The 26,182-nt window shown below is 47.2% G+C and overlaps 1 protein-coding gene across 1 annotated transcript; it reads right to left on the reverse strand.

Moving 5' to 3' along the window:
• Positions 1–3,324: 3,324 nt before the first annotated feature.
• Positions 3,325–25,809, reverse strand: LOC135880294 (glyoxylate reductase/hydroxypyruvate reductase-like). Its single transcript, XM_065406542.1, has 9 exons — positions 25,643–25,809; positions 18,790–18,920; positions 17,580–17,652; positions 16,046–16,162; positions 14,921–15,009; positions 12,645–12,749; positions 11,025–11,160; positions 10,364–10,494; positions 3,325–3,446 (listed from the first exon to the last, which is right to left on the reverse strand). Exons 1-9 carry the CDS (start codon positions 25,807–25,809, stop codon positions 3,325–3,327), a joined length of 1,071 nt encoding a protein of 356 aa, XP_065262614.1.
• Positions 25,810–26,182: the final 373 nt, after the last annotated feature.

Below are 26,182 nucleotides of genomic sequence, written 5' to 3' on the forward strand. Positions count from 1 at the left end.
GAAACAAGACTTTGTACGTAAATAGGATTGCATCAAAGAAGTACCTGACTCCATCAGCAGTTTCTCCTCCTAATGGAAATAACCAACTAGACCCTGAAAACTAGCTAACTGCTTGAGTCAAAAAGAGGTAACACCATACATGCACCGATTTAACTACTAGATGTCTCCATTGCACCCATCCCAGCCACTCTCAGTGATGTGTCTACTAGAACTGGTTGGAACATTTTTGACAAAATGTAGCTGTTTCCATAAAGCTTTTGTCAGAGGCAGCGGGTGAGACTGATGCTTTACAGCTGTGGTTTTCAAACTTTTTTCATTTGTGGACCCCTACAAAATTTCATATGGAGGTTTCAACCAGAAAATGGACACGTTGACACCATTCCAATAAGTAAAAATGTTCAGAAGTTTTCATTCCAACATGGAGACCAACTTTCAAACCTCGAAAGTTGCTGCAAAAGAGAATTGTCATCCTCCCGCGAGCTCTTGTGTCTAAACTTTCATGAATTAACATTTAATGTACTGATGGCGTGCAGACTGTGATGGACGCAAACCAGGCAGGTGAATAATACATTATGTTGTCAGCAGGCAACACAGGCGAAAACACAGGCGAATCCAAATCAACCTGCCTTTGTCCAGAAAGAACCTACGAAGAGGGAATGCACCAATGAGTAATGAGCCAAATTCTGTGCTGATTTATACGCAGCTGAAGTTAACAGGAAGTCAGCAACTGTAAATCTGCACAGTATTAGCATTAGGTCACCTCAGACATGGCTGGATGTTTTAAATAATGAGCCACGAACTGGGACCCGAAGATAAAAAAATCCATCTTCTTTAGAAACGTCTTGCTGGTTCAGGCTGATCTGGGGTTAGGTTGCTGGCCTAGAAGCTGAGAGACCTAGAAGCAAGTCTCTGCTGTGGGGAGGCCTTGGATCAGGCACTTAGGGTCTCCGTGTCTCAATTCTCTATTTCTTCAATGGGGATAATGGCACTGCCCCGCCCCCCAGGGGTGCAGTGAGGTTAAATCATTACAGATTGTGAGGTGCTCAGAGACTACAATGATGGGAGCCGGATAAGTCCCTTAAACAGATAGTGTTTCTCACTCCAAATATTCCAGGAGCTTCTTTGGGGTCAGGCTTTTCAATGGCCGCTTTCTTTGGGCTGGTCTACACCAGAGGAGGGGGGAGTCGATGTAAGATACACAACTTCAGCTACGGGAATAGCGTAGCTGAAGTCGACGTATCTTATTTCGACTTACCTCCCGTCCTCACGGCGCGGGATCGATGGCCGCAGCTCCCCCGTCGACTCCGCTACCGCCGCTCGCCCTGGTGGAGTTCCGGAGTCGACGGGAGCATGTTCGGGGATCGATATATCGCGTCTAGACGAGACGCAATATATCGATCCCCGATAGATCAATCGCTACCTGCCGAGTGAGCAGTTCTATTGACGTCCAGGGAGATCCCTCTGGATTAGCAAAACAGGCAAGAGTTTGGGATTTCCAAAGGAACCTAAGGAAGTGCAGCCAATCGGGTTTGGGCACTTAACTCCTTTGAATGTTCCAAACTATGTCTCTTAAGGTAGGTCTCCATTTATGGTGGTGTGTAGAGGACACACACTGCATGCTCAGCTAGCACGGATATAAACAGCAGTGTAGATGGTGAAGCACTGTGTAGGTGAGTACAGATACGCCAGAAGAACCCTAGGGTTTTGGCCAAAAGAGTTAGGGAACTTGTAAGGAATCTGAATCTCCCTACATGAGTGGTAAATTATTGAGACAACAGCCCATCAAAGGGTTTATCCTACTTGTGGACTGGTCAACAGTGGAACACATCCTGTTCCCTTACTCAAGTGAGTAGCCCCAGTGAAGACAGAGTGATTACTTGCACAAGGAAGGGGAAGCAGGAGTTGGCCATCGTGCTCTGCTTCCAAGCACATGGCTTAGGAATAGAGCGGGTTGAAAAATTGATTTAGCTGGTTGAGATGGGCTCTAGGTTCTCCTCTAGGGTTCAGTAAAACTACAACTGGTCCAGTCCACCCTCACCTTAAAACTCCAGTGGAGGCATAGCCTGGGTGTGCACGAGACATTCATTTTGCACACACATTGAATGCCAGACTGGCCCACTCATTTTCACCACTTTACTCCTTACACTTATTTTCCAGTACACTTAGATCACGCATGTAAGTTACACCACTCTTTAAAGTCATTGATTCATTTGCTCTTCCCTCTCCCCCGTCCGTATGTGTTTCTCTTCCTCAGACAACACCATCATTTTAGTCCTTTTTACACGCTGTGACTGGGGGGAAAAAGACCTAGTAATAATTTCCAGTCAGAGAATGATGAATCACATCTACTGTCAGTAAAATAAATATGGAACAACTGAGAAAATACACATGGTGACTGGGGACAAATGAAGCACATAGTATGAAAAATAAAACCCTTGAGAATCTTACTCTTAATGCAGCAGATGTAACATGCTGCACTGAAATAAGACACTAAGATATGAGGAAGAGAATACAAGAGGTGGGGATAAAGATTTCATTTTGGTTAATTAGGAACATCAAAACTTTTGCAGTTTGGCAACCATCTCTTTTAACACAGTAGAAATGGAAAGGTCTTTTCACGTCGTTAATGGACAGTAGCTTTCAGAGGTTCCAGCATAACAAGGCGAACATAATCTGAATTCACAAAGAAAATTAAACTAAAAAAAAAAAAAAGTACCCAGGTTGATAACAATGTTATACATTTTATTTCTGGGAATGTGCCCATTCTAAAAATGCAAATTTACCGGAGATCTTCCCTGCTGATTGCCTAATGCACAGTAAGACTACGGACAATTTTAATGAACCCTCTCCCCCTTAGCAAATGCCAAGTTAGCTTTAAGAAAAAAGGTCACATTCGAAAGCGATTGCTTATCTCTTGGTGACATTCACGTCCAGCAACGAGCAGAACACACTCGCTGTAACCAGCTGCTAATGTCGGTGTGTGTGTGTGTGTGTGTGTGTGTGTGTGTGTGTCCGTAGACCCTTCAGCAGCACCGAACGCTGTGGGGAGACACGGCACAATATGTAATACATACGCTGAGCTGCAGCACGTTGGTAATGGGAGGGGAGGGAGATGGGCTGCTGGCTCCCAAGAGCTGGACACCAGTAGAACTGGCCTATTCTTTCTCTCGGTGAAGAAAACAATGGTGCTCTCACCCTCCAACAGTTTGCCAGGGGACCTCCGCCAATCAAACGGCTCCCAGCAACGGCAGGCTGCATTCATCCAGGCCAGGGGCGATTTGCAGGAGGGTGAGCACAAGGAGAGTGTGTGCTTTGCGTCCCCCCTCAGAGTGGCACCTCCTTGCCCATGGCTTTTCCCTGAAGGCCTGCCAGTAAATTGCTGGCAGCTAAGGCGGCCATGGCGTTCCGGGTAGCCACCGTAGCGCTGGCGATATGGGGGAGAATAACTGCAAACGGAAAGGGAACAAAGTTCAGAGAGATCATTTCTTGGTGCGGGACCTGCAATCGCAATCAAAGGGCCTGAGCCCCTGTGAATTTCACCCTCTCATCAGCGTTCATCACTCACTGTGCAGATGTCCCCTGACAGCGTTTGCCCTGGCCATGGGAGACGATCGGCTGCTGGGACAGACCACACTCAGCTCCTACGCCACAGCCCATTGAAGACACCAGGATTCCACTGATGCTGGATCTTGTCAGGGCCCTCACCTGCACGGCTGCACTTTGCATGGGAATACAACAGGCAGGGATGCTGCCTAGCTAAAATGATTCCAGGAGGACGTTTAAAGACAGGAGGGGGGAAGTACAGATTGTTTGACAGAGGTGGGGAATTGGGCTCTTCACAGAGGCCTCTTCGCCCCTTGTAATTTAGCCGAATTTGCAAGGGGGGCTGCAAGCCCGGAGAATTGAAAGGACACTGCCAGGAATGGCTGGCTTAAGACTAGACCTACTAGCTGTGTTTTGTCTGCATGCAAGTCACATCGACCCGCCGCTCTGCCTGCCTGCTCTGTCCGTGTGAGCTGGCAGGGGATTGAAATTTACACGAATCCTGCAGGGTTTTAAAAGGATTTTTAAAGTTAAGATGATGTTTTAGTCAAATCCTGCTGGATTCTTATAAATGTCACTCCCCTGGTGGCTCACAAGACCGGAACAGGCAAAGCGACCAGACGGATAAGAACATAAGAATGGCCCTACTGGGTCAGACCAAGGGTCCATCTAGCCCAGTATCCTGTCTTCCAACAGTGGCCAGTGCCAGGTGCCCCAGAGGGAATGAACAGAACAGGTAATCATCAAGTGATCCATCCCCTGTCGCTCATTCCCAGCTTCTGGCAAACAGAGGCTAGGGACACCATTCCTGCCCATCCTAGCCAATAGCCATTGATGGACCTATCCTCCATGAATTTATCTAGTTCTTTTTTTGAACCCTGTTATGGTCTTGGCCTTCACAACATCCCCCGGCAAGGAGTTCCACAGGTTGACTGTGCATTGTGTGAAGAAATACTTCCTTTTATTTGTTTTAAACCTGCTGCCTATTAATTTCATTTGGTGACCCCCTAGTTCTTGTGTTATGAGAAGTAGTAAACCACACTTCCTTATGTACTTTCTCTACACCAGTCATGATTTTATAGACCTCAATCATATCTCCCCTTAGCCGTCCCTTTTCCAAGCTGAAAAGTCCCTGTCTTATTAATCTCTCCTCATACATTGGCCTCATTACCACTACAAAAATGATTTTTTCCTCCCTTGGTATTCTACTGTTGATGATAGCCCACTTCCACTTTAATTATATTGCCTCGTTAGCACTGACCCCCCACATCTTTTCATGTACTGTGTATATATACCTGCCTACTGTATTTTCCACTACATGCATCTGATGAAGTGGGTTTTAGCCCATGAAAGCTTATGCCCAAATAAATTTATTAGTCTCTAAGGCAGGGGTAGGCAACCTATGGCACGCGTGCCAAAGGCGGCACGCAAGCTGATTTTCAGTGGCACTCACACTGCCCGGGTCCTGGCCACCAGTCCGGGGGCTCTGCATTTTAATTTCATTTTAAATGAAGCTTCTTAAACATTTTAAAAACCTTATTTACTTTACATACAACAATAGTTTAGTTATATATTCTAGACTTATAGAAAGAGACCTTCTAAAAATGTTAAAATGTATTACTGGCACCCGAAATCTTAAATTAGAGTGAATAAATGAAGACTCGGTGCACCGCTTCTGAAAGGTTGCCGACCACTGCTCTAAGGTGCCACAAGTACACCTCATTGTTTTTGCTGATATAAACTAACACAGCTACCACGCTGAAACCAGACTACAGTTAGTAGTTCTGCAATTTCACACTTGAGGTCCTTCAGAACTCTTGGGTGAATACCATCTGGTCCTAGTGACTTACTGCTGTTTAATTTATCAATTTGTTCCAGAACCTCCTCTAATGATACCTCAATCTGGGACAGTTCATCAGATCTGTCTCCTAAAAAGAATGGCTCAGGTTTGGGAATCTCCCTCACATCCTCAGCCGTGAAGACCGATGCAAAGAATTCATTTAGTTTCTCCGCAATGGCCTTATCGTCCTTGATCGACCTCCTTTAGCACCTTGATCGTCCAGTGGCCCTAGTGGTGGTTTAGCAGGCTTCCTGCTTCTGATGTACTTACATTTTTTTTTTGCTATGGATGGCATAATATGCACAGGGATGTACCTGGACCCCAGGCAGGTACACGCGCCGGTTGGTCTGCACATGAGCCTGGCTCCTGGGGGTGCGCAGGGGAAGGAGACGGAATGTGTGTTTATTTGTAATGCTCTTGGAAAGTGGCAGCCTAGGAGAATGCATGCCTCTATTTAGCTACTGCCCTGCCAGGAAAGGTTGGGGAGAGCTTTGAGTGAGTTCCATGGCCCAGCCTCTCCTTGGGCTCACTTCTGGAATGATCAGTGAAGGTGCAAACTACTGCTCATTGTTATCATTATTTGTATTATTGTAGTGCCTAGGAGCCCAGCCGCAGACCAGGGCCCCACGGTGCTAGGCGCTGTACAAACACAGGACAAAAAGACAGTCCCTGCCCCAAGGAGCTGACACCTGGAGGTTTGGTATGATGTGAAGCTCTGTTCCCTGGACATGGCAAAGCTATTGCACTCTTTCTGCACAGGCCACCTAACTGTCACCATGTGGTAATGACTACCCAGCTGGGCCGGTTTTAAATTGGCAACCAAGGCCCAGCCTAGACTAAGGAAATAGGTCATGCTTGACACCGTGCGGGCCAATGCTTTTAGACATAACTTTACGCCTCGTGTAGACACAGTTCAACACCTTTAAAGATGGATTGACAATAGCCAGTTCATGCTATTTGTCAAACATGATCTATAGACCTGCCCGGCACAGGTCCTGGGGCTCGGTATCCCACTGCCAGTCCAGACCCTAGCCCCCTGAATGTTAGCAGACGGGGCGGTAGCTGCTATCGCTGTAGGTAAGTTCATATAGCAGTTTACCTTCTAACACGGCATCTCCAGTCTCGCGTATCCAGGGCCGGTGCAAGGAAGTTTCGCGCCCTAGGCGAAACTTCCACCTTGCGCCCCCCCCCCTCACCCAGCTAACCCCGCCCCCCCACGGCAGCTAACCCAGCCCCCCACCCGGGGAGCCCCCCCCCCCGCAGCAGCTTCCCACCACACCCCCCACCCGGGGAGCCCCCCCCCGCAGTAGCTACCCCCCCTCTGCAGCTAACCCCGCCTGGGGAGCCCCCCCCCCTCTGCGGCAGCTAACCCCGGCTCTGGGAGGGAGTTTTGGGATGGGAGGGATGCAGAGGGATGGGGTGCAGGGGTGAGGGCTCTGTCTGGGGCTGGGAATGAGGGATTTGGGGTGTGGGAGGGGCTCAGGGCGACAGTAGGAGTGTGAGGGGAGAGGGCTCTGGCTGGGACTGGGGATAAGGTGTTTGGGGTGCTGGAGGGGCTTGGGCAGAGGGTCAGGGTGTAGGGGGAGAGGGCTCTGGCTGGGACTGGGGTTACGGTGTTTGGGGTGCTGGAGGGGCTCGGGCAGAGGGTTGAGGGTGCAGTGGGGGGGTGAAAGCTCTGGCTGGGGGTGTGGGCTCTGGGGTGGGGCAGAGCTGGGGATGAGTTTGAGGTACAGGCAGGCTGCTCTGGGACAGGGGCCAGAGAGGAGGACTCCCCCCAGCTCTTTCCCTGCCAGCAGCAGCAAGCTCTGGGGTACGAGCCCCCCTTTCCCGCCACCCCCAGCAGCACACTCACCCCCACCACTGTCACTGCATGTGCTCCTAGGGTCCCTCTCAGGTCCTGGAATCTCCCTCGCCTCCCCCATGGTGGGGCGCTGCGTGTGCCTCCTCCCCTGCTGTTGCCCCTGACTGTAGCCTCACTGGGGGTGAGAGATGGGGGTGCCTCCTTGCCCAGCATGGGGCAGGAGCAGTGACTGCGGGCAGGGGGGTCCCCTGTGCTGCTGGAGGGTCCCATTGGAAAATGAAAGGGTCTGAGGGGGAAGGGCAGGCTCAGAGTCAGTCTGCCCTGGCAGTGGGGAGGGGGGAACTAGGACCCTGCGGTAGCAGTTGTTGCAGGGAAGCAGCATGGAGGAGACAAAGACAGACAGGCTCTGCTCCCGGACAGAGACTCCGGGGGCCGTGAAAGGCGGGGGCAGCAAGTCTGGGCCAGGGGACACTTGGCCCCAAGTATTGCTGGAGCTGGGCCCCTGGCGCTAAATATTGCTGGTGCCCAAGCACCACGTGGATCGGCTTTTAGGCGCCCCCAACCACTAGGCGCCCTAGGCGGCCGCCTAGTTTGCCTAAATGGTTGCACTGGCCCTGCGCGTATCTCACTCAGAACTTACTGAAGCTTCTGGCTTTGGGGCTACGATGTTTTAGGTTTGGTCTCTTCTTGCATGGGATATTTTGTTTTGGTAGTTTGAGCAAACACAGTTCAGCCATTTAAGGAGGGGAGTAAAGCAAATACATGTTCCCCACTATAAAAATCTCCTTGCCACCCTTTTCAGCAACTCTCCCACTGGAACATAGCGCAAAGGTGATCAGGGGCGGCTCTATGTTTTTTGCCGCCCCAAGCACGGCAGTCAGGCATTCCGGACGGTTGCTGTGAGGGCGGGAGTCAGGCAGCCTTCGGTGGCACGCCTGCGGGAGGTCCGCTGGTCCCGCGGATTCGGCGGTGTTTCTGCGGGTGATCTGCCGGTCCCGCGCCTTCATCGTACCCACCGCCGAACTGCCACCGAAGCCGTGGGACCGGCGGACCTCCTGCAGGCATGCTGCCAAAGGCGGCCTGACTCCTGCCCTCACAGTGACCGGCATGCCGCCCCCCGCGCCTTGCCGCCCCAGGCACGCACTTGCTGCGCTGGTGCCTAGAGCCGCCCCTGAAGGTGATGGAGCATAGGGCGAGAACTAGCCTCTTGTAAGTTGCCATGGGGGTTAGGGAGCGCTCTGACACTCTTTGTATGACACTGTTTTGGTGGGCTTGTTGTACAGCTCCTGAGGTTAGTGGGACCAGAGCTCTGGCGTGGGCCTTTTAAAGGCATGGGCGCTGTTTTTCTGGTGGTATCTTGCTAAATAGTTCCACAATATGGAATTTACACGTCATTATGAATTCTTTGCACTCCAGCAAAGTTCTGCAGAGTGAAGCACTTGCTTTTGAATGTTCTTTTTTCTCTTTTTCCTCATCTTTTTTCTTTTAAAAACCCAGGAGAAATTCCAGAGAAAAATATGTCACTGGAACAGGAGAGTTGCCCCAATGAGTCCTCCGACAGTCAAGGTGGTCCATGCAACCTTAATTGGAGAGGAAGTCTAGGCCAGCGGCTAGGGCCCTAGCTTGCACTTCTGGAGACCCAAGTTCAATTCCTTGCTCTACCACAGATTTCTAGTCACTTAATCTATCTTGACAATGGCACTTCCCTACCTCTGAGGGATGTTCTGACAATAAATACACTGAGGATACTGTGGGGATGGGGGATCTGTATCACAGCTGGTTAATTCAGCCTCCTTGTGTGGATGCATTACAGCACATCGTTAAGGAATATAGGAGATGTGAGTTGTCAAATAAATGTAATAGCCTAGAGCTTTAGATACACATTTTGTAGTGTTATGTATTACTCTGTGTATGCCAGACAAGTGAGGCCCATGGAAATACACTGCGAGCCATACTTTCACATCCAGTATCTGTCTTAGAGTAAGGGTGAAAATGTACGGGCACATCTAAGCCACCAAATTTGTAGTTAACTGCCTCCTTCCCTAATTTGCCCTTAAAGGACTTTCACTTCTGTTGACTGGAAAGAAAATACAGTACACTAGTATTGACCAAATTACTAAATTAGAGGGAAGGTACCACATAAAGTCAAAGGATCAAATCCTCATGTGATGTAATTAGCAGAGGATCTGACCCTAAATCAGTACTGATTTACTGGCCCTTTATGACAATGAAATTAGTGGTCATAGAAAAAGAATGGGGAAAATGATAAGATATACAAGGGTGTATATAACACAAACATTTTGTATGATGTTGTACTATTTAAGAAATAATGTGATCATGGAAATCAAGACTGTTTTAATGCAGAGTTAAAGTTGTGTCTTTCTCCATGTACCGTGGTATAAACTGGTGCAGCACCACTGACTACAGTGGAGTTATACTGTTTTACACCAGCTGAGAGTCTGACCTATTATTTTTTATTCCAGGATGCACATCTCTTAAAGGAGATTAATTGATATGCAGAATCCACAGGATTGTAAAGAACACTGGAAAAACAAACACGCAGAAATGAACCCCTGAGCTGGCTGGAAACTGGAATTTCTATTTTGTGGGAAATTCTGACATTTGACATTTGGTTTCATTCTGAATTGGTCAAAATTTAGAAATTCTGCCACAGAACAGAAATTAAAAAAAAAAAGTTAATTCGGAAACATCCAAACATTTTGTTTTGATAGTGTCAAAACATTATACTGTAATATAACACGAAATATTAATTAGTATATATAGTAGTAATTATGAGCTACAAATCTAATATAATATTACAATTGTGATTTGAATATAATATAAAAGTTTCACTGAAATGGATGGAAACGATAAAGTCAAAATGAAACATTTCTACCTTGTTGAAATGAAACATTTTGACAATATTGAAACGAAATGTAAAACGTCTGAATGATTACTGTCAACTTCCTCCGGTCAAAAATGTTGTCAAAATTCACACGCTCTTCCCAAACATTTTCATATCAATGCAGCTGCCTTTTCCAAAGGAATACTGTTCCATCGAAACAACTACAAACCAGCACAAGGAGAGGCTGCCTGCTCTAGAAATCAGGTCATAGTTTTAAATTCTCAAATCACCATTTTCAGCCACTGCTCTTCAGCAGCTTTCAACACAGACTCACCGCAGTTTTTAAGTTTTAAAAGAGGATGATCTGTAGGCAGAGGCTCAGGCTCTGTGACATCCAGGCCAGCCGCTGCAATCTGACCATTGACCAATGCCTGGTACAGGTCTTCCTGGTTCACTACACCGCCCCTGTTGGGAAAAGAAAAACAAAGTATCTATCAACTTCTGGACATCTTCTCTGTGTAGCTGTTCTTGCAGCTAAGAGCCTTAGTTATCTGGTGAAAGTGTGAACAACGGGGTTGGATAAAGTTGGAGTGCACAGCAATCTGATCTTAAAGGCTGCTTTATAATAAACTCTGAGGCCAGAGGCTTACGGTTCTGTCCTCCGGCATGATTCATACTGTATTATGTGTGGGATCAGCTTATCTAATGAGACCGAATCCTCTGGATGGGATTTGCCTGTGTCATGATACATCTCCCTCCATCAGCGTGTTGTCGGATTACACCAACGTAAGCCTTTTATTTTTAATAATTGCTTGAAAGTTGATTTTATTCTATTGAGCTGGGATGCCGTCAGAGTTGGGAATATAAATCTTGTCTCCCTCTGTGATCATGGAAGGATTTGTGTCAGAAGGTTATGTTCTCCAGTGTGACATCTGTGTGTTTATCTTGCTGAGCCTCGGCTCGAAGATCTTTCTTTCCCTCCTGTCCTACCTCACCTGCTGGTGTTGATAAAGATGGCACTATCCTTCATTAGGGAGAAAAGCCTGCTGCCACAGATGCCCTGTGTTTCAGGAGTTAAGGCACAGCACACAACGATGAAGTCCGAATGCCGAGCCAATTCCTCCAGTGGCACTATTCAGAATAAAGCAGAAAGGCTGCAGAGATTAAAAAAAAGGCACATACCATTGGAAAAACCCTCGGATTTATCTTTGCGCTGCGTTGACCAGAGTCGACAGATAACAGACTGACCTAGAAAGAGGTTTCTGACCAGAGGAGCGAGGCAATGGAACAGCCTTCCAATAGGAGCAGTGGGGGCAGACAACCGAACTAGTTTTAAGATGGAGCTTGATAAGTTTGTAAACGGGATGATATACAGGGTTGCTGTAGGAGGGACTGGACTTGATGTCCCAGGAGGTCCCTTCCAGTCCTATGGGCCTAGTCTGAATATTCTTGGGGGCCCAAAATATTTTACGTTTACTGTAAATTCATGTAAACAATTTCCTCCAAGTGGAACTGGTTAGTCCAGTTTAAGGTAGTTATTGACATCCTCCGAGTTCCACAGGCCTGCAGCTTTCTGACAAGCCCTTCCCATCTGCAATCAGCACACCCAGAGGTGGTTTGTGGGGCCCCGGGCCAGAGCACGTGGCGGCTCCTCCCCACCCCTTCGGCCTGCAGTCTCCCCCACTCCTGCCCCGGTGGATGCGGCTGATCAGCAGGTCACAGTTCAAAATGCCCAGCTGAGAATGGGCATGCTGGCTAGTCTGGGAGACATACCTCGAGGCACAGAGCAAGTTACACCAACGAAACGCGTTAAAAGTACATTTGCAGAAAGAGCCATTTTACCGTTTTAGAGTCTGCAGTCATGGCAGTTGGGGGCAAACTCTTTCTGTGCGTATTGTCGGGATAATACGGCATGGGGGTGATTGGTCGCACTTAATTACATCTGTGCTCACTGACTTCCCTGGGCTTTGAATCAACCACGTCATTTGCAGTATACTGACGTGATGGGCTACCCCTTGGAAATGATACAAAAAGGCTTGTGGCTAAATAAATAGGAGGGAAAAGCTTTAAAACCAAACTGCTTCTCTGGACTTAAGGGATGTCACCAGCTCTCATGGTTTGATCTTGAGTCTCACAAAATTGAGCGTTTTTCTTAAAGCCCCAGCTCCTGGAGTCATGTGTTTCCATGAGAATCTCAGCTTTCATTGAAAACTGTTATAAAAAGCATATTTCCGGGTCTCACGATTGCGGAAAAACATGAAAAGATGAGACCCTTACAGGCTCAGAAACCACAACGCAAATAAAAGGAATCTGTTACTTCTGATTTTTAAAATCTCATCATTTCTATGCCAATCTCATATTTTCTGCGGGGGAGGCCTGACTCAGGGCTTTTAAATGGGGGTGTTCTGAAAGGATGGCTGGGGGAACCCCAGTCTGCCTCTATTTTTAATCTAAACTAAAGCTTCCACTTCACAGCCCATACACATGCAAGGCGGGAAGCTCCCTAGTCGGGTAGTTAGGAAAACAGGCTTTCCGGCAGTTCAGGTTTTGCATTAGTGAGGTGGGATTCCAGCTGGACTTCTCCACTGTCTGAAAAACGCTCTGTTCCATCTTACCAAACTCGGCCGGGATCTTGGTGGCCATGTCAGGTCTCGGGCCGGTGTCGGCATAGAGGAATCTCTTGACTCCAAATGGCTTTAACCGGGCCATGACAGCTGCTCCTATAAAGTGGGAATTACAGCCATGAGTTCCACCTTATCACTGCTCATCTGCTGTGCAAATTCTCCCCCTCTGCAGGAGAACCAGTGTGCAGGGGGCAGGAATCCCTAAGGTGAGTTTCCTTTACATCTTCACGTTGTGGAAAGGGGCTTTACTGCCCTGTGGGATAAGCAGGTGTCCATCTCCCTACACCTGTGAGGGGTCTCCCAAATCTGCATGGCTCTCAGGACATGGCAGCAGTCCCTTCCAGACACCACCCCTCAGCCCACTCCCAAGGGAAGAGGGACTTGCTGCGTGGAGAGATCACTGTAGAATAACCGGGCCAGATTTACTGAACACAGGGGAATAATCTGTTCAGTGTCGAGATGGGATGATGCCATGAAGAACAGGCATCCACATGACAGTCTGGGACCTCTTCTCGCCCAAGTGTTTCAGCCGAGGGCTTTCTGTGGGAGATGCTGAACCCCTACCATAACTTCCAGCCCAAGTGCACCTGGTCTAGGTCGCTTCTGTTTGCAAAGAACACCTCCTGTGTCTTGTTTAGTAACCAATTGGATTTGGTTAGTGCCGTTATTAAATAGTCTGGCAAGTAACCATGCCCCAGGAAGTGCATCCATTGTCCTACTTTCTTGTGGTGACGGTAAAGAAACCTAATAACAATCGCCTTTCTTCCTCCAAGCACTTTACAAGCACCAACTCATTCTCATGACAACCTGATGGGGTGCCTAAACAAACAGGATTAGGTCTGCTCTCAGTCCAGATGGGGAAACTGAGGCAAAGAGGCGACATTTTTAAATCTAGGGACATAACTCCATATTTAGGCACCTAAAAAGTGGTCCAATTTCAGAGGTGCTGATCACCTGCTAATCCAATTGATGCCAATGTGCAAATACAGCAAATGCTTTTATCGTAATCCTAACCTGCTCTACACCGTGCCGTGAGGGCAAAAGTCACCCCTGTGGATTTAGTAGGGCTTAAGTGGAATTTAGTGGTTTTTGAAAGGATTTTAGCAGATCGAGGGATGAAATAGCCACAGAAGGCTAAAAGGTTTTCCACTGCCCAACACTTTATGTTGTCACTTAGAAGCAGAGCTGAGTGAATAATTGATGTTTTGGTTGGGGGACGGGGGATCTGAAAAAAATTGGTTGGTTTCAAACCACAACTGAATTTTTTCAGTATTTCTCATTGTGGGGGGGAAAAAAACCCTGAAAAAAATTAGTTTTGGGGTCACCAAAACATTTTATTTGACCTGAAACAATTTTTTACCAGTTTTCCATTTCATTTTGGGTCATTTTCAGGTGCTTTGAATCTTCCTTTTTGTTTTTATGTAATTAGCTACATTTCTAAATGAAACATTGCTTCAAACAAAAAGTCAAAACGTTTTGTTTCAAAATGGCCAAAATGAACCATTTCAACTTTTTCAGGGGGAAAAAAATCAATTTTTGGTTAAAACTATTTGCAAAATTTGACCAGAATTCTCAAGTAGTTTCAATGCCTCGCAAAAATGCATTTTCTGTGGCAAATTTATTATTTGCCAAGCAAATTTTGCCCGGCTCCACTGACAAATGTACAAAGGGTAGACTGCCACATAAGAATTCTTCATTCGTTTATACCAGCGGTAGTGACATTGCACAGGTATAAATGAGGTCTTACGGTGTGAGGTAGTAGACTATCAGACCTATACAAAATCAATACTTGAAATCTAGATCTATCCACCACTGGAGCATTAGAAATGTATAAGCAACAAAGTGGAAGCACTTAATGGTGTTTTTATTAGAACTGATCCAAAAAGGAAAAATATTCATGAAAAGTTTTTTCACCATGTTTCCTTCATTCTCAAACGCTGAAAAATGTTGCCCAGCTCTGTTGACAGCCAAAACATTGGCTGGAGGAGGAGAATTTTGCAAAAAATTTTTAAAAATTGGCAAATTCTAAAATGTTGGCCAGATCTACTTTTTTATATTCATTGATACAAAAACAGAAATGTAAAAAAAAGCAACCTCATGATTTTTTAAATTGTTGACACTTTTCAAAAATACTCAGATTTTGACTCTAACTCTGTTTGATTTTTTTGGTCTCTTTTCATCCATTTGATTTTTTAGCAAAAGAAATCAAAATACAGACCATTTTGGCCAGCTCTGTATGAAAACTCTCCACGGATTTTGCAACTTACCTATTCTTCCAAGTCCTAGAATCCCCACAGTGCTGTCTGTCAGACCATAGCCACACATCCACAGAGGCTTCCAGGTTCCCCAGCCACCGCTTTAAAAGATCATTGGAAGCTATTTCAGGCATACACAGTACAGCATCCACCTTTCCCCTGCACTTTGGAATGTGGAGACTGTTTCTATTTAGCTCTGGTTGATCATTTAACAGGAATTGCCAGACTGGGTCAGACCAAGGCTTGAACTACCCCAGTAGTCTTGTCTCCAACACTGGCCAGGAGGAAGTTGCAAGAACACCTATAGCAGGCAGCTATGGGATAACCTACCCCCCAGGGAAAGTTTCATCCTAACCCTCATTAATTAGTGGTTGATTTTTGCTTTGAAGCAATAATGGTTTATTTCCCCCACAAACCTTAGATTAGCCATTGTTGAGAGACAAGGTGGGGGAGGTATCATAGAATCATAGAATATCAGGGTTGGAAGGGATCTCAGGAGATCATCTAGTCCAACACCCTGCTCAAGGCAGGACCTATCCCCAGACAGATTTTTACCCCAGTTCCCTAAATGGCCCCCTCAAGGATTGAACTCACAACCCTGGGTTTAGCAGGCCAATGCTCAAACCACTGAGCTATCCCGTCCCCTTCTTCAGCTCTGTGTAAGCTTGAAAGCTTGTCTCTCTGACCAACAGAAGCTGGTCCAATCAAAGATATTACCTCCCCCCACCTTGTCTCACTAAAATCCTGGGACTGACACAGCTACAACAATACTGCATACATCATTAACTCTGAACATTCTTGTTCTCCATATACATTGTGTGAATCCCCTGCTGCTGATGTTGTTATTCAAACTAGCTGAATCAAATCTAGCTTGGGTATGTGTACACGTGCTGAAGTCACACATCTGACTGCCGCGCAGTCATACCCATAGACTATATTTTCTCATCTCAGGACATGTGAAGTATCATCTATAAAAATACTAATCACAGAGAGGAGAATATGCTCCTAAAATACTTGTCCAACTCCCCATCTTTTGGTTGTTTACTCACCAAAACATTGGTCTTTCACTTCCTGCCGACAGACTCGACATAAACAGTTTTCACTAGGGAGTTTGAATAAAGACAAAAAAAAAATTACTTCTTAGCTTCATCCACAGCTTCTAACAGTCGACGGGAGGTTGCCAGAAGAAGAGCAACTGTGAGTTCAGCAACTGCTTCAGTCAATACGTCTGGTGTGTATCCTAATCTGATTCCTCTGCATCAAAGGACACAAATAACAAATACACCGTTACATTACTGGAGTCTTCTCAATGTAGGAACGGTCGCACCTGAAGTGTTTCTAGACCATTAGGAAATGAAGGTTATGCCACATGTCCTCAGAAATAAATGTTTCTCTAGATTTACAGAAAGGTCTTGGATTGAAGCTATGATTAGAGCTGTGCGAAAGTTCAGTATGAAAACCCAGCACATCTGGTTGAAGGTTCGTGATGGACGGGAAACTCGCTGAAAGTCACTGAGCCGCTACAAAAATATTTTGGTGAACTTTGAGCATTATAGCTGAGCCAAATTTTGCTACTGGGTTGTTTTTTTTCAGGCCACACTTGAGACATTTCCAGGGGGCTGATTACCAGAGAGCGAGCGCTCGATGCTTTCTGAAAACGGATCCCCCCCCCCCAACGTGTCAAGACAGATACCCAAAATCATTAGCTGCTTCTGAAAATGGAGGCCTATCTAGCCATTCCACCTGAGGAGATTTCGGGGTTTAAATATAACTCAACACTGGGGTGAGGCATCTATTGACTCCTATTGACTCTGTTTCAGGAATGGGGTTTTTCCAGGGAACGTTGCAACTGCATTAAAAAAAAACCCTAAGAAGGGCCACTTGAGGAGATTGGGGATTGGCATCATGGCAGGGGAAAAGGTGAGGCTAGCGTTTGCAAGCAGGGACAGGGCGGGTGGGGTGGCTGACTGTGAAGAAGGAGGATGAGTGTGGTGCAGAGCAGATGCTGTGCGGTTCTGTTTATGCTAATAATATTTATGTGTCTCGTTATTCATTTTTGTGCATTAGATAATCACACACTGAATGGTACTTTCTCTTGTAAAACGCATTTGTTGCTCCTGCAAGGTGCCAGTCTATTTAACCTTCAAGAAGGGGCGGGAGCTCCTGGGGGACTCGCAGTGACTTCCCCTTCAGGAGATGGGAAGGGTCACAAAGACACAGAGGTCACCTAAGTATGGGAGACAAACAAACGAGGGAGGGGCCAGATCTGGGACTGAGGTCCTTCATTCTACAAAGACCAGGGATTGCATGGCTACTCTCCTTGCTAACTTCCTATTGCTGACCTCGCTGAGCCATCAGTCTCCAAACCCAGGACCTCTTTGGCTGTCTTGCTGACACGGCCAGGAAGGGTGGGGATGGTGATAGACGTTAGTGCTAAACGAGGTGGTTTCCGTGATGTCTGCTTTGGCATCGTTTATAATCTTAATGGACGGCACCATGCTCCTAACAAAGTGGGGAGGGACTGAGATTCCAATGTAACAAGGAGCTCCTGAGCCCAGCCCAAGGGCAGTCAGACCTTTAAACAACCCCCATTTCCCTCCTTGTGGAGACAGGACTGCGGTGACTCTTGCATTTGTACAGCTTGTGACTAAACCACAACAGCACATTGTACCTCTTCTTCAGCTCCTCCAGAGACACGTGATCGTAGCCCACTGACATCGTGCTGACCACCTGCAGGCTGGGCCCTGTGGATGGAGAACAAATGGACTGACGTTCACATCCAACCAGAGCTTGGTTGTGTAACAACATTGGCAGCCTCACCTCCGTGCTCGGTAAGAGCTAGGCCAGATCTACTACTGCACACATTCAATAGCTTGAGTCTTGAGAAGACTGAGGGGGGATCTGAAAACAGTCTTCAGCTATGATAAGATCGGTTGCAAAGAGGACGGGGATCAATTGTTCTCCATGTCCACTGAAGGTAGGACAAGAATCAATGGGCTTAATCTGCAGTGAGGGAGATTTAGGTTAGATACCAGGAAAAACTTTCTAACTCTAAGGGTAGTTCAGCTCAAGAGTAGTCCTCCAAGGGACGCTGTGGCATCCCCATCACTGGAGGTTTTTAAGAACAGGTGGAACAAACACTCATCAGGATTGGTCTAGATTTACTTAGTCCAGACTCAGCACAAGGGGCTGGACTTGATGACTTCTTGAGGTCCTTTCCAGCCTTATAGTTCTATTATTCTATAGTGCTAGTAACCTTCTATGACTCCTCCTGCAAACAACCACAACAGCGACAACTGGCTAGGGCATGGGTGCTTATCTTAGCTCCGTCGTACCCTCCCTGTCCCCTCACCACACCATGTTCTGCAGACAGCTGTCTCACATTCCCACTGTGTTATACCTGTGCAGCACTCCTCAGAGGGTGAGTTGCATCAGATTCTTGCAACTGAGGATAAAAGCCTACTACTGCTACTTGCTAATGAATTTACTCCTTTAGCTCATAGCATTGGATTACAACAGGATCCTCATTCTTTAAGTGATTTTAAAAATCATTCCTCAGCTACCCAAACAGACCCCCGGCTACCCCCCAGCCAAATAGCAGGGTGCATGCAGAACCCTAATTCAAATCAGGGAAATAATGGCCACTCAGAAAGAAACCTGCCTCATGGACTGATTCCAGTGTAGATGCCAGATGAACATACTGGGAAGTAGAAGGGCCCCTTCAAAGCCCATTTCAGCTGCTGAGCTTCCACACCTGACCATCAATAATGTAAAATGGGAGCACGCTAGCATGAGTGGACATGAACGCACGATCGTTTGGGGGCATCTCGTTCGCCACTGCTCCTGCCATACAGACAATTTCAAAGTATCCGATGCCCTACCTGCCGCGTCCAGCACTTCGGCATCTATCTTCTCTGTCAGGAGGCAATACAAGCCTCGAATCCCAGCAACCTTCTCCAGGAGTTCTGAGCGTGGCACTGGCTCATCTGAATCCCACTGCTCAATGTTGCAGCTGCAAGAGGAGAGACGGGGAAATGTATCTGGGTCGTGGCTGTGGCTTGTAAAGCACACAGGGCTAGTTTGCTACAGCCCTTAGCAAAGGGTAGCAAAGCCCCCTTGCCCTCCTGCTCAGATTGCAACGCTAGACAATGTCTGGCTAGTCTCCCAACTACCCATGTGAGCAAGAGGCTAGAGGGAGACTGAGAGGAGACCTGGGTACTCACCTTGTTGGACAATCAGAGCAGCTGGCTGGGCCCGTGGGCTGGGCGAGGGAAACCTGTGGTGACGTTTTACTCTAGAACATCACAGATCCAGGGGATAGCAGGGCAGGAAGCAATGGCTCTTGGAGGCATAGCATGTTCTCTGGCCTGCTCTTGGACCAGCGAGCTCTGTGCCAAGTTACAATGGAGCCCGTTAGAAAGGAGAACGTGTCCCAGAAGTGCTAAGTATCTGTTCAGTGTGTGCTGCTTGTGAATTATTTTTTCGGGGCAAGCGATATCTATTTCTCCAAACAGGATCAGAAAATGAAGAGAACCACTAAAATTAAAAGTCTGGGTTTATCAGATCCCTAATTTGTACATGAGGCAATTTCAGAAGAGCTACCGTTACCACTGCAGTGTTTGGTGTCAAATCTTGAATGGTCTCTAGCGAATGGTTTCCTGTCACTGTACTGTAACCAGTTCTATTGTCCTCCTGGGACAATTGTCGTCTCAGTTATTTGGGTGTAAATACAGCGTAACTCTACAAACTTCCTTGGGTTCGGTCCAGCATTCCAGCGTAACTGGAAGCAGAGTGTGTCCCTACGTGTTGAAAGAGGGACTTCATTCAGTAACACAAGTGGGAAAGGTGTAAAAAGACAATGCTGTGGAGGGTGATGTCAGTTTCACTGGGACACTTCATATGGACAAACAGGATGGGCTCAGTAAAACTGAGATGTGTGGTCACTTTATGCATGTAAATCCATTAGCTTTGCTGGAGTTACTCCAGAATTACACTGGGTCCTGCTTTGAGCAGGGGGTTGGACTAGATGACCTCCTGAGGTCTCTTCCAACCCTGAGATTCCATGATTCTGTGAATCACCCGTCATTATTATATTGTGTTTAACTGCTATACGAATTGAGACCTAACCCCACTCTCCATCTGAGAGGCCACATTCCTTCCTAGTGTGACTCCACAGGAGCCAGTGCACTTACTCCAGGGATGAGTTTGGCCCTTAATCCCTGCAATGCTCTAAGACCCCACCAGCAGTAAGAGCAAGAATGCAGAACCCAGTTATCCTAGACAGAAGCATATTCCCCTCCTGGCTAGGTCACCGGCCCAGCCAGAGGCCAGGTTTTGAATTTAATTTTGTGTTGAGGGTTTGGTGCCTGTCATCAGTCTCAGTTTCGCATTGCTCAGGCATCAAGAGCATCATACCCCACTCACAGCAGTGATTCGTTTCCTTTTGCAGGTTGCACTGCCAGAGATTTTACATGTGGATCAAAAATTGGCATTATTGTTTCAGGTTTTGTGAGATTCGGAGTCTATTAACCAGATGAAAGTCTGTGCTCACTGAAGTGCAAACACATGTATTTAGGCTGTTATAAAAATAATCTTGCAGTAACAGTCTAAGAATTCGAAGGTTTCCTGTAGGGGAGAAAACAACATATTTTCTCCATTAGGGATTTTAACCAGCCCAGTTTATTTAATCCTTCTTTAGGCATGGGATTTTGTAATTAGTTAGCTGCAACCAAAATCTTTGGGCAATTGTGTTCTAAGGAGCAGCATTTTAATTTTCCTTTATTAAAAGAGATAATGCCTGTCTGCTTATTTTGAGTTTTAAAGCTTTGACAGGAGAAATTTCATAGTCAGACCAATGGGATGGGTGCAACTGAAGAAATCACTTAGCGTGCTTCTATTGCAGGGGTGCCAAGGCCCCACGACTCCATCGTACAGGTGCTGTACAAACACAGAGGCACAAGATGGTCCCTACCCCCAAATACCATGTCCTTTAGATTCTAGTGGTGGGATCTCATGGTGGATACTCATGGTTTGAGTCTTTCCTTACTCTTGGTTCCAGACTGCATATTAAACAGCGGCAGTGAACCGATTAACTCCCTATTTGTCAAAGTGGGTGATTGCACTAAAGGTGTGAGGAAACACCTCTTTCTTTACACAGGAGGGGGCTGTGGTAACGTCTGTTTGGGAGGGGCGGTGTGAATTCAAAACACCATTGAAGACATACAGCCCAATTCTTTACTTTGCTCCATCATTCTTAGACCACCAAAACCAGCAGCTGCGCCAGCTTAAAACCAGGGTCACACCATAGGTATGGGAACTAGGGGTGTGGGGCATGCTGCAGTACCCCCAGGTTTTGCACGGGGTTCCGGCCATCAGCCCCACACCTGGAGCTCTGCTCCTGGCCCCACGCCGGGATCCCATCTGCAGGACCCGCCCCCGGGGCTCTGCTCCCACCCCCAGCTGTGGTCCCAGCCTCAGCCCCCTTACCCCTGTCCGCGTTCCCGCCCCCCTCCCCCCCACTTCCCCCGGAGCCACGGCCTGGTCCTGGCCCCAGTTCTGGGGAGAGGCGGCACAGGGAGAGGCAGCACCCCCACTGCAAAAAGCGTTCCAGCACCACTGGGTCACACAGTGGTGACTTGGGCAAAAACTTTAGTTTGACCTTGATGGCCACCTGCTGCCTCTCTAGTTAGATCACTATGGGCTCCTTAGCAACCAAAGCAGTGTATGGGAGGGACAAGTTGTACAATGCCACGTGGACTCGTGACCCTGCCCCACTCAGTATTAGCCTGGCACCAAGGAAGCCAGCGCTTCTGCCAAGGCCTGCACCTCTAGCAAACCACCCCAGCTCTGTGGCACTGTGGGGAGGGCCGAGCTGCTCTCTGCTCTGTTAGGAGAAGGCCTGGGGTGAAGCCTGCCCCCTCCAAGGGAAGGATTAGGAGGAATCTCTGCCAGGGAATTGTACCAAACTTTCCTTTCCCTCTGGTCCCCGTCTGTGGTAAATCATACGTCCTAGCAGGGCACGCCTGCCTTGCAGCAGTCCCTGCTGGCCACCCATGGCTCTGCCTGCCTCAGTTTTCCTCAGCCAGCTTTCAGCCTCTCCCAGGGTTCATGTGGCTCTCAGATTTCAGTCCCCTGCCAGAGTCACAACTATGCAACCAACTGAAGAGTTCTTTCTCCACTGGGGTTCTACTAACCCACCCTGAGGGCTCCATTTAAGTGTCTCTTACTCGGGGGGCAGAGCACTGATTCTCAGGCACGTTCTCTGGAGTCCTTCCCGGCCCTCCACAACCCACCCCCTGCAATTCCTCTACCCAACTGTCTTTTCTCAGCCCTTTCCTGAGGCCCCCCCATGTCTCAGGCTGTCACCTGACCCCAATTAATCCAGCCCTCTTAGGCTGGGAGGCAGCTAATCTGGCATGGGCTGGGCTGATTGAACAGGACTGGCTGGCCTGCCTCAGGCCTCCTGGTCCTTGAAAGGGCAGGTCACCGTATTACAGGGCAATTCCTGTTTCCATATACAGGCTAGCACTCATTAAAGTCACTGGGAGCCTCTCGAGTGGCTTCAATGCAATTTGGATTGAAGGGGATTTGCAGGGGGGAAAATCCATATCCATTTGGTTTAACTGATTTCCTATGGGAAACTTTAAAACCGAATGAAAACTTATTTGACTTCAAAATGGTTTGGTTTATAAAGCCCTCCAAAATTCGTTTTTAAAAACCTGTCTGGGTGTTTTCCCCAGCAGTTGTCCCCCTTCCCCCCATTTCCAAGGGAAAAAAGGGAGGAAGTGGGGAGAAAACTCCCTTTTCACTCTTATTGTTTTTTAACTATAACAGTAAAATGGCATGAAAAAGCAGGAGTTCTTTCCAACTTTTGGCAGCTGGAAAACAGTGTTGGAAAGTGTGTGTGTGGGGGGGCACCCCTTAATTTTGAAACGAACAATTGGGTTTCGTTCCCCAAAATATTTCATTATGAAACACTTACGTCTAACAACATTTTTTCTGCAGAAAAATACATTTTGACAAAACCCTATTTTCCTATGAGAAAATGGTTTCACTGGAAAATCTTTGACTAACTCTCCCAGCAGTGGACAGGGGCTTTCCCAGGAGTCCCTTCCTCAGCTTGACATGGGTGAGAAATGGCTGACATCTCTCTCCTCCATAGGACAAACCATCAGGCAGGCTGGCACTTGCTTGGCAGCACTACAGCCAGGTCAGGACTGCAGGACATTGGCAGAGCCTGTGGGTTTGAAATGGCACCGTGCCTGCCCTTATTATGCCTGTCTTGCCAGCACAGCAAGGTTCTGGCTTTCAGGAATGATACGAAATTGCTTCATTTCCCCAAACATTACCGAATAATGGTGCTAAACCCTAGAGCTCCTCTGGGGCAGGATGAGACGCAGCACACTGTATGTGATGGCAGTGATCAGCGGGGCCAGGGACTCTCGAAGTTTACTCCCATATCACAGATATTGCTCGTTCCAATGTCAATATCACTTACAATCTGGAACTGCTGCACAGATAGCTGTCTAGTGCCAACCAGGGCTGGACAATTCTACAGGGTCCCACGTGTGTGGGGCGCACAACCTTGACCCTGCAGTTCAGAGGGGGTGACAACAGGCCAAATTTGCACATTTACTTAGAGGTTCAAGTTTTCACATGCTCTCTCCCCAGGACTCCTTCCCACTGACCTTAGCTCTCCTCTGGTGTGTGTGGAGTGACCTGATTTCATCCTGACTCTCTTCTGAGGCACCTCGTCTGCTTTCTCCAGAGCACCGAGTAGGGCCACTGACTGCTGCTATCCAGTCATGGCCTTGGGATGGGTCAGGCAATGGTTTGAACTCCCCAGTAGGCAGCAAGAGACCCAGAAATACTCCCCCTCCCACAGCCACTGATGCTCTAATAGCAAGCGTAGTAGCAGCCTCTGAAGTTTAATGTGCAGGTGTTAGTGACTCCACTGATACTCATGGGTCTGGGGTGACATTCCTGGGTTTGGCTAGAACTACAAACAGTGCTCCTAACTCACTTAGGCAGTCTTGAAAATACCTCCCTTCACTGCTACCCTGTTCCCTGCTGAATTGTGTGGTGAAGTCTCTCTTTCTCCTGGCCATTCAAACTCCATGTAGATTGTACCCATAGATGTGAACACGTCTGTTGTCAGAAGCATTTCACCACGTGTCAGCTACGGATGCACTTGTTCATACTCATTAAATAGTTCCTTTAGCTCACCGTGCCTAGTTCCGACAGACCATGGGGACTTTTTTCAAGTTTTAAAAAATTGAATTTAAAAAACTCTTTAAAACTTCAAATTTTCAAACACTTTGACCAGCTCAGAAAAAAGAAAAAAATTGATTTCCCATTTCTCACCCCCCCGCCCGATTTTGTAACTCAAAAATTCGAACCAGCTTGGATTTCCATATTCCGCTCTCGTTTTGCATAGACAATGCTTTCTGGTGCCACGCAGAGATGGAATTTCTAGCCTCAGGGCTGGTTTTTTGACTTCTTTGTCCCCATGCTGACCTGGCCCCGGGATAGGCGGACCCAGTCCGGTCACCATTCATGGCCTTCTGGGTTTTGACCCCACTGAAGGTTGAGTAACTGTACAGAGTTCTGAACTAACTCTTTGACTGTTTTATTATTTAACTTTCACCTATTAGCCACTCAGCCTATTCATCCATTCAGCATCTAATTCCCACTTGGATCAAACGCTCTTTAATTAAGACTCGCTATTTTTTCTGCCCTCATTTAACTTGGTTTCTCAAAGCTCAATATTTTGTTTTAGAAAATCTAACAATATCTAATTTTTTTCAGAGAGATTTGTCATGTAAAGTCAGGTTGCCGTTGGTTCTAGGCTTGAAATGTATATTTGGTTAGAATATTAAAATGATATTTGCAATCATTTGGAACACTGTCTGATTTTTACATTGTAAAGGGACATTGTTGCAGAAGAGAGCTTTATAAATGCCATAGCCTTTCATTGGCTTAAATGTAAGGAATTTTACTGAAATCTTACATTTTTGTACTGTTTTCCCCAGCACATCTAATAAAAACAACAGTAGTCACACATTTTGGGATGCCTGTGAATTCCAGCAGGCATCCTGATTAAAGGCTACTGCTAAAGACTATGGTAAAATTTCCCTGGATTTCAATGGCAAAATGGCACTTAGAACAGTAGCTTTACAATGCAGGCGAATCATTGCCAAGGCAAACTGAGTTCCCAATAGCCACATTGCTATGACTTTTGTGATTCCATCTGTATCAAACCCAAACAGCAGCCTCGCAGTGAGATGTCCAAGCCCACGAAATGACTCTGCATAATGAATTCATGGATGCCGAACAACTTCTCACCTCACCTGGGGTGAAATTCTGGTTGCACTGAAGTCAATGGCAAAGCTTCCATTGCCTTCAGTGGGGCCAGCATTTCAGCCTCAGAGTCTGCTTCCAAGCTAGTTGGGGGAGTCAGACGAACCTCAAGCATTCGAGAAATGCACCATGGACCTGCTGGAAATCTAGCACCTTCTCCTTCCTTGGAAGTTAATGATTCGCTCAGTGCTACAGTCCGCATTCAACCCAACTGGACTGACTTCAGAGACATTGACATACTGGGGCAGGGGGTTCCTTTTAGTTACTCCAGTTTTACGTTACTGTTACTCCACAGACTGCAATGTTTGACAATGGTGGGCTTTGCTCTGCCTTTCTTTTCCCAGGGGAGGTTTTGGCTGTAAAAGGAATACTCACAGCCCTGACTGGCTCAGGATCTTCATCCCATCCGGTGGAATCCGCCGGGTCACATAGATTCTAGGTAACTGCTTCCCAGCTGCATTTGGCGCTTGTAATTTACAGCAGCTGTGGAACTCTGGCACCAGCGTCGTCTTCAGCCGTCTCAAACGACCGAGCGTCCGCATTGCAGAGCAAAGGCACTGACAGCGTCCGAAAGCAGGACTTTGGAGGAGATGTTTCTGTGCCAGTCAGTTCAGCGAGCTTGTGCGACCAGGGAGTGGGAGGTTGTGTGATAAAATCCCTTGGACCAATGAGTGGTGAGGCCGGGTTCTCTTTACTGAACTGACCTGTCACAGTTTATGTTTGCACACTCTTCTTTAATCTAGCAGTTTAAATAAGACAAGGACTGTGAGGAGGGAAAACCTAGTTAATAAGAAAACACAGCTCACGCCAACCTTTGTGACTTAGGGAAAAAAGTGAACTTCTGCAAAACAACTGTTGGTTTATGTTTCCTGTTGCATTAAAAAGAGCTTTGGGGGCTCTCCTCAGTTCTATTTG

This window comes from Emys orbicularis, chromosome 6, assembly GCF_028017835.1.
Source record: "Emys orbicularis isolate rEmyOrb1 chromosome 6, rEmyOrb1.hap1, whole genome shotgun sequence".
Lineage (NCBI taxonomy): Eukaryota > Metazoa > Chordata > Testudines > Emydidae > Emys > Emys orbicularis.